The 7,183-nt window shown below is 46.5% G+C and overlaps 2 protein-coding genes and 1 long non-coding RNA gene across 3 annotated transcripts in view; 2 read left to right on the top strand and 1 right to left on the bottom strand.

Annotated features, from left to right (window-relative positions):
• The window catches only part of TMEM231 (transmembrane protein 231), a 12,233-nt gene extending 9,708 nt beyond the window's left edge, over positions 1-2,525 (top strand). The window contains exons 4-8 of the mRNA XM_019505314.1: positions 494-637; positions 910-991; positions 1,130-1,235; positions 1,901-2,090; positions 2,141-2,525. Of these exons, the coding sequence (XP_019360859.1) occupies positions 494-637; positions 910-991; positions 1,130-1,235; positions 1,901-2,081 (513 nt within the window). The 3' untranslated portion in view covers positions 2,082-2,090; positions 2,141-2,525. The remainder of the gene's footprint in view (positions 1-493; positions 638-909; positions 992-1,129; positions 1,236-1,900; positions 2,091-2,140) is intronic.
• Positions 2,283-4,207, bottom strand: LOC109289331. Its single transcript, XR_002095339.1, has 2 exons — positions 3,202-4,207; positions 2,283-2,873 (listed from the first exon to the last, which is right to left on the bottom strand). It is a non-coding gene; the product is annotated as an uncharacterized LOC109289331 (long non-coding RNA).
• Positions 4,208-6,780: 2,573 nt separating this feature from the next.
• The window catches only part of LOC109289327 (carbohydrate sulfotransferase 6-like), a 5,239-nt gene continuing 4,836 nt past the window's right edge, over positions 6,781-7,183 (top strand). The window contains exon 1 of the mRNA XM_019505312.1: positions 6,781-6,896. Within this exon, the coding sequence (XP_019360857.1) occupies positions 6,798-6,896 (99 nt within the window). The 5' untranslated portion in view covers positions 6,781-6,797. The remainder of the gene's footprint in view (positions 6,897-7,183) is intronic.

Genomic DNA, 7,183 nt, shown 5'->3' with positions numbered 1-7,183 from the left:
CCCCCAGCTTCCTAATGAGAATGGGGTGAGAGACAGTATCAAAAGCCTTCCTGAAGTCTAGGAAAACTATATCCACTGCCACCCCTGCATCCAATGATTTAGTGACCTGGTCGTAAAAGGCCACCAGGTTCGTCTGACAGGACCTGCCGCTGATGAACCCGTGCTGGTTGCCCCTGAGCATGCTGTTCCCTGCTGGCCCCTCCTGGATGCGTGCCAGAATAATTTTCTTGAACAGCTTGCCCAGGATCGAGGTAAGGCTGACTGGCCTGTAGTTCCCCGGGTCCTAGAGCTTGTTTAAGAAGCAGTGGAGTCATTTACTTCTAATAACCAAAGAAGCAATATTTTATGAATGTGCTCATGTCTATAATTATCGGACACTAAAAATAGAAAATATGTCCTCCCCCGAAGAATTTTAACAGAATTATAAGGATAGAAAATGTATATATATATTTTTTTTTCTAAATTCTGTTCTTTCTTCTGTTTTTTGTTTCAGAGGATGTCAACATTTGTGATGCAGAGCATGGCTTTTCTGCAGTTTTTCTCTCCAATTCCAGGGTCCCAGCTGTACGTGAATGGAGACTTGAAATTACAGCAGAGGCAATTACTTAGCCATCGTGGACTAGACACCAGATACAATGTGAGAAGACCCTTTCTTCCCTTCTCTTTGTTGCTCTTTCTGCATCATAGATGATGCAGAATTAATCCCGCACCTTTCCAGCCTGAGGTGTGCTTGCTGGGCTGGAGAGTGGGAGAGGGTCTTGTATCTGTTGAGCTATTCAAGCTTAAGCCTGGGCTAATGTTTCTCTAGAGACAGAAATACTTTGTGTAACAAGCTTGGTAGAAGTAATTTCCTAGAGAACACGCCACAAATGATTTATATCGGCATTAAGGTGTCACATTGTATAACAGATATCTGTGATCAACGGCACAAGTCCCTTCGCACGTGACTATGATCTCACTAACATCATTGCAGCATATCAGGATAGAAATGGTAAGTTTGTAATAATGTGTACCAACATCACTGTATTCGAGTATGGTTAGCAGATTGGCAGCTGATCCTTGAACATTCCTGCTTTGGGTTACCAGTCTGACAATGCCTAAACTTGGTTTTCTTTTGTTTTCGTTGTAGTAACGACAGTTCTTGCAGATCCCAATCCTGTTTGGCTGATAGGAAGAGCAGCAAATGCACCTTTTATTATTAATGCCACCATTCGGTATCCAGTGGAAGTTATTTTATATCCTTTCATTGTTGCGTGGCCTCTAATGAAGTAACTGAATAGAAGTATACTTGTCCTTAAACCAGTGTCCCACTTAAAGTTTGAGGTCGTTTCTTCCTGGTCAGACCTTACTCTGTGCATCTTGTTATAAGACAAAAGCACTGCAGAGAGAATGTTTTTTGGAATAATAGACAGGCTGAATGCCTTCTAAGTTTACCAGGTATTATTTGGGCCCTGTCAAATAAAGCACGTATGTCTGTCAGTTTTTGGATTGTGTGAGTATCTGTTTGTTCCTTGACCCCAGGTAAGGACTGGCACTTTATAATTTCATGGTCCTTTATTTGTTTGGTGTCTTAAATTGGAACAAACCAGCATATGCAGTTCCCCTCAAGGGACAAGGCTTTCCTCGCTTTTATTTTTCTTGCCTGGTGATTTGCATTAATTGCTGGCATTTCCAGAGGGGTGCCTTTAGTTATAAACGGTTGAGAGCTGGTCACCCTACAGCCTTTCTTGCATATCAGTATATAATAGACCTAAAGTTCTCCGGGCTTCCGAAGTCTCTTATCTTGTTACGCAAACTTGCATACACCCAATTTTTGTTGCATTTTCATCACTAAGTTTGGCGTTTTAGTTGCAATGTGTAGTTTCGGAAACATTATTCAGTGCTCCTTGACTCTTTTCACGTATCAGCCAGGTTTCTGGGAGATGATTAAATTTGCCTGGATCCAGTATGTTAGTATCCTGCTTATTTTTCTTTGGGTATTTGACAGGATAAAAAAATTTGTGTTCCAGAATCAGGTGCTGACCACAGTACCTGTAACATCAGCATCCTTGACGCCATCGCACAAAGCACACCAGTCCTGAGCAGATACTCGAAAGGGTTTTAAACAGTCAGGATAACAGTTTTCCATATTTTCATTCTCTGGAGACATGCTTGAAGATGAGGAGCTTGGTGAATACCTTCTGGATCGTGTTTGGTTCATGCTATTACTGTCTAAGACTCCTTTTGTATTCTTTTCTTTGCGTCAGGCTTATTTGAGCGCTGCACTGGGATTCGTGTTTCTCATGTTTGTTGACAGTTCAAGAGGAATGGATTCAGTTTTGCAACAAGATTGCATTTCAAAACCCATGCAGATTATGATGGGACCTACTTTGCTGAAAATTCTATCACCTTTGATTGATTAGCTTACTCAGAATTTGGTTCAAAATGCAACATGAAATAATGGTGACTCACAAGGTAATAATAGCTATGTAAACAACTTGTATTGTCTTTATTTCCTGAATAAATTTACAAATAAATCCTGAAAAGGATAGTTCAGTCAAGCTTTTATCTGAAGAGTGCAGGCAGAATTTGAAGGTGGGAGGAGAGGTAAAAGGCACACTTCCCACTGGAGTTAGTGGCTCTGCATTTTTATTGCGCTTATTTGTGAACAAGCAGTATTCATCTCTCTCATGTTCGATTTGGTGCTTAGTCATGAGGATGGAACATAAATTGGACAGAAACTAGGTTTCTTAAATGCCAAATATTCTGGTCATGAAACATGAAAGGGTGACTTAATTTTGCATAACTGGAAGTCAAGAGTGGATGTAGGAATGTGGATCATTGGTTTTGGGGTATCTGACTTTTTTAGTTCCCCATTCCTATAGTGCAGTGGTCTCCAAACTTTTTTGATCGCGCACCCCGTCAGTAAAAAAATTTTGAGCACGCACCCCCAGTATATGTATATTTATTTATTTATAAATTATATACATGTACTACTCGCGTACCGTGACACGTGACCGTCTGCCATACAGACCGAGTGAGGGGCGCCAGTGTCAATCCATATATCAACTATTAGTAAAGCTTAATTTCTTTCTTATTGTTTTAGATAAAAAATAAATATAAATAGAAGTTCTAATATTTTCTTCCCGCACCCCAGTGGATTGTCTTGTGCACCCCCTGGGGTGCGCGCGCCTCACTTTGGAGACCACTGCTGTAGCGCACAGGAACATTAGTTGTAGGCCAGGTCTCCGTGGTGCGAAGTACTGTACACATGCAGAACACACAGATCGTCCCTGCCTCCAATAGCTTACTGCCCAGCTCTAAGATAAGACATGACAAAGGGATACAGATAGGAGGAGTGCAAGGAAAGATTGAGAGGATGTTTGTCAGCATGATAGACCATGAAAATAGCAGTCTCAGCACACCAACTGCCTAAGTGTAATTGCATCTTTTGTAGATGCCACAGGAATGGAGAGCTTAAAAGGAGTTCTGAGGGAGGATAAGGATATAGCTTTGCAGACATTTACGCTGAATTCCACTGAACATGACAGGAAAAGTGGAAGAAAGCACAGTGTTGGAAAATGTAGTGGGTGAACAATGGAGGCTGGCTCATTGCCTACTGCAGATAGGAGACAGCATCTCAGTAACAGGTAGGTTAGGATAGGCTGTGAAGAGGCTCAAAAGGCAAAAACAAATAGCTTTTGTTTGATTTAATAAAAGCGGGGAGTCAGGGGAGGCTGAGAAAGGAATGATGGCTCAGCGTGATAGACACTTTGCAGGGTATTCTGGATGAGTAGTAGCAGGGCAAGGCTGTATTTGACAAGGCCAGAGAGGGTGTTACAATAACTGAGGCACAAGATGATGAGACTGGATGAAGGTTTTGAATGGTTAGAGAGGAAAGAGTGTGTAGATATGTTATTTGGAAAGAATCAGCATGATTTATGTACAGTCTGGTTAGAAAAAATGAGAGAAATTATCCTGAGTATTATCTTAAACTTACATACCCCTCGCCGGCATGCTAGGCTGGGCAACGTGCCGGATTCTGGATCCTCAGGGTTCCCAGGGCTACTGGCACCGAGGGTGTACCTTGGAGAGGTGCCCCCCTAGACCTCACTGCCCAAGAATTTACTTCAAGTCCAATAAACAAATGGGTTTCTTTATTATACACAACTATATACAGAAATGATTAATCAAGAGAAGAAATATATATGTTATCAATAAATAATAATAAAACCAACAATTTGAATAGAACTTAGGACTGCAACAGTAGATGAATACTTCCACCACACTGGGTGGTCCCGCTTGCATCAAGCAACCTCAATGGCTGCATCCGCGTCCTTGTAACAGGCGGTTATGGCGGGTACCTGTAAGTGGCAATACAGCTTTAATTATGGTCCACCGCTAGGTGGCAGAGGCGAGGCTTCTGCTGCTCCGGGGAAGGTGGACTCTGGTCTTCCGCGGTAACTCAGCAAAAGAAACACGTCTCCGATCAGCCACTGCAGGTAAGAGGCGAGGCTTCTTTACTTTCCTTCTGAAAAGCTACACCTCCTGCAACCACTAGGGGTTAAGTGTCCTGTGTGTGTCACACCCATGCAGATTTGGGGTTCCCCCAGCTCACTCCCTTTCTGGGCTCTCTCTCTCCCCCAGCACCTCCACATACAGACAGGCGGTTCACTCTGCAGCCCTCTTTGCAGTACAAGCCTTTTCCGCCCAAACAGAGGACTTGCTTCCGCAGGTCCTTTACCAGACGGGTTCTCCCAGCTCGCTTACCAACCCCCTCCCCATTCTTTCCCTGTGTTCCTGATGGGACAGGGCCAACCCTGGGTGAGGAATCAGCTTCTCCCGGGATGACTCAGGCACTCCTCTGTCCTGAAGCCGGCTGGCCTCAGCTTCGCTCCCTCTGCTGGGGGAGGGGGGCTGAGTCCCTGCCCTCCTCTCCAGGGGGCGTAGCTCCCCTGCAACTTCTGTGCACAGCTGCTTTTCCCTCGCTTAGCTTTTATGGCTCCACAGTAGCCAATCAGAGCCCTGGGTTTGCAACGGGGGCTCTGGTTACAGTTCAAATCCTCCAGTAAAAAGCATGCACCGTGCACAGCATACCTTCCGTTGGGAAAAAGCTATTGCAGCCTCTGCAAACTTTTTGCTGCCTTGCAAAATGCTTAGGCACAGCTTGCAGCTAAGCAAGCCTTTGCAGCTGTTACACTTGCATGGGTCTGAATGATGGTCTTGTTCAGTGATCAGGAAGGGAGGGGCTGGGGCAGGATGGCACTGAAAAGATCTGTGTTTAGCCATGTTGAATTTGAACTAAATTCTGGAGAGCCACCAAGAGAGGTGGTGGTAGTTGTACCCGCTGCCCTCCAGAAAGGCCCAGCACGGCTTCCAGTAGATGAGAACAGCAGCAGTTGTGGGGAGAAACTAAAGATTGTTTGGCAAGATGGGTCTGAGCGCAGAGGTTGTCAGCCAGGCTGGCAGTTGAATTTGTGTTTGCAGATGAGGTTACCCAGAGAAAAGGGTGGAGAGAGATATAAGGGGACCGTCCTCTGAAGGAGCAGTTTGAGGGGGAAGAGACCAGGAGATTTCAAGAAGAGTAATGGCCGGGGGTGAAGGCAGCTGATCTGCAGAAGCACAGAGCACACTTTCACCTTCCCAAAAATACTGTGCTAAGTACAGTAAACTCCCGTTTTAGAGTTAATGTTGGAAAAGTGTAAAGGCTCCTGGAAAGGGAGCCTTATACTAGCAGTACCACTTTATGCAGGGCTCTGATGGAAAGAGAAGCTGCCAGAGTATTTAACAGGTTCCCCATGCTGGGAGCTGCACAGAGCTGTACTGCCTGGGGCGATTCTGTTTCCCCTCCTGGGCAGAGGCTGTGCCATGCATCACCCTGCTCTGGGGGGCTGGTGGCAGCGTGCCCCAAGGTTTCGTGTTCCTGGGGCAGTCTCTACGTTCCCTCAAACACAGGGCGGCACCCATACCTGGCCTTTTGATGGGGGGACGTAAACAGGGAAGGATAGGGCAGTAAGACTGAAACGTCTCGAAAGTTTCCCAAAACTGTCTGTGTTGGGGTGCTGTAGCAATTAAAATGCCCAGAGAGGTGCACGACCTGGCAAACTAAGGAAAGGATTAGCAGAGGGGAAGGAGGAGCAGAATGGGAAAGAAAGGATCTGGGAAGACTGATGGGCTGGACTGGGCTGGGAGCCACTTGAGTAAAGTGGGAAGAAGAAATAGGGTGGGGAAGGAAGATCAGGCAAGGAGCTGGGGGAGTAACTGGCATGGAGTGGGAAGGAGTTCCTATGTGCATCTGATGTAAAAAGGGTTTCTTGGTTGTAGCTGTGTTGGTCTAAGGACATAGGTAGGAAAAGTTCTTCGGGTAGATGTGATGTCTTTTATTAGACCAACTAAATACTTGGAAAAAATGTTCTTTGCAAGCTTTTGGGCACAGACGCCCTTCTTCAGGCATAGGGAGACTGCTGGTGTTAATGCCTGAAGGAGGGCGTTAGTGCCTGAACACTTGCAGAGAACAATTTTTCCAATGACTTAGTTGGTCTAATAAAAGACATTGCATCTACCCAAAGAACCTTTCCCATCGGATGTAAAACTGCTCTCACCAAGGAGCTGCAGCCTGAGTCAGGAAAGCGCCACAGGAGGTTGCAGGGTCAACCTTTCACGGGAGCTTTGTCTGCACTGCTCTGCCGCTGTTGCTGCTGGAGACCCTGCTGTCCCATTGTTTGTTCCTTTCAGAGGGCAAGTGCGTGATTTCTCCATCGAGGGCTTAAAGCTTAATGTTTTGGAAACCAGTGTCCGCGGGAAGGGACTCTGTTGCGATGGAAAAAACCGCACAAGATACAGCTCTTAACAAAGTACACATGCTTGTTGCCTGCGGCAGAGCGTTTTTGGCAGCGACCTGCAGACAGACTTTGCAGGTTTGAAGTGCATCAGCGCTTGGAATTTGGATTCCTGGCTGCGGGGCTCCTCCCAGCCTTTGCCGACAAGTCAAGTGCGGGCCGCATCTGCGGAAGAGGGGCTGCCCGGACGGACTGCACTCGTAGGTCAGTGTTTTGAGTCGGCGGGTCCCGGCTGCCATGGCCGCCCCGGTGCCCTGTGGCTTGTCTCACTCCAGCCCCGCTGTGCCTACAGCCGCGTGCACTCGCCGTCGCGCCCCGCTCGGCCTCTGCGGCGGCACCTCGCCGCCGTGCCCGCGGACCGGCGG

Source organism: Gavialis gangeticus, unplaced genomic scaffold, assembly GCF_001723915.1.
Source record: "Gavialis gangeticus isolate Ggan-Ray unplaced genomic scaffold, GavGan_comp1, whole genome shotgun sequence".
In the NCBI taxonomy this organism is placed as follows: domain Eukaryota; kingdom Metazoa; phylum Chordata; order Crocodylia; family Gavialidae; genus Gavialis; species Gavialis gangeticus.
The sequence above is the reverse complement of the archived record's forward strand: the minus strand, read 5'-3'. Positions and strand labels throughout refer to the sequence as shown.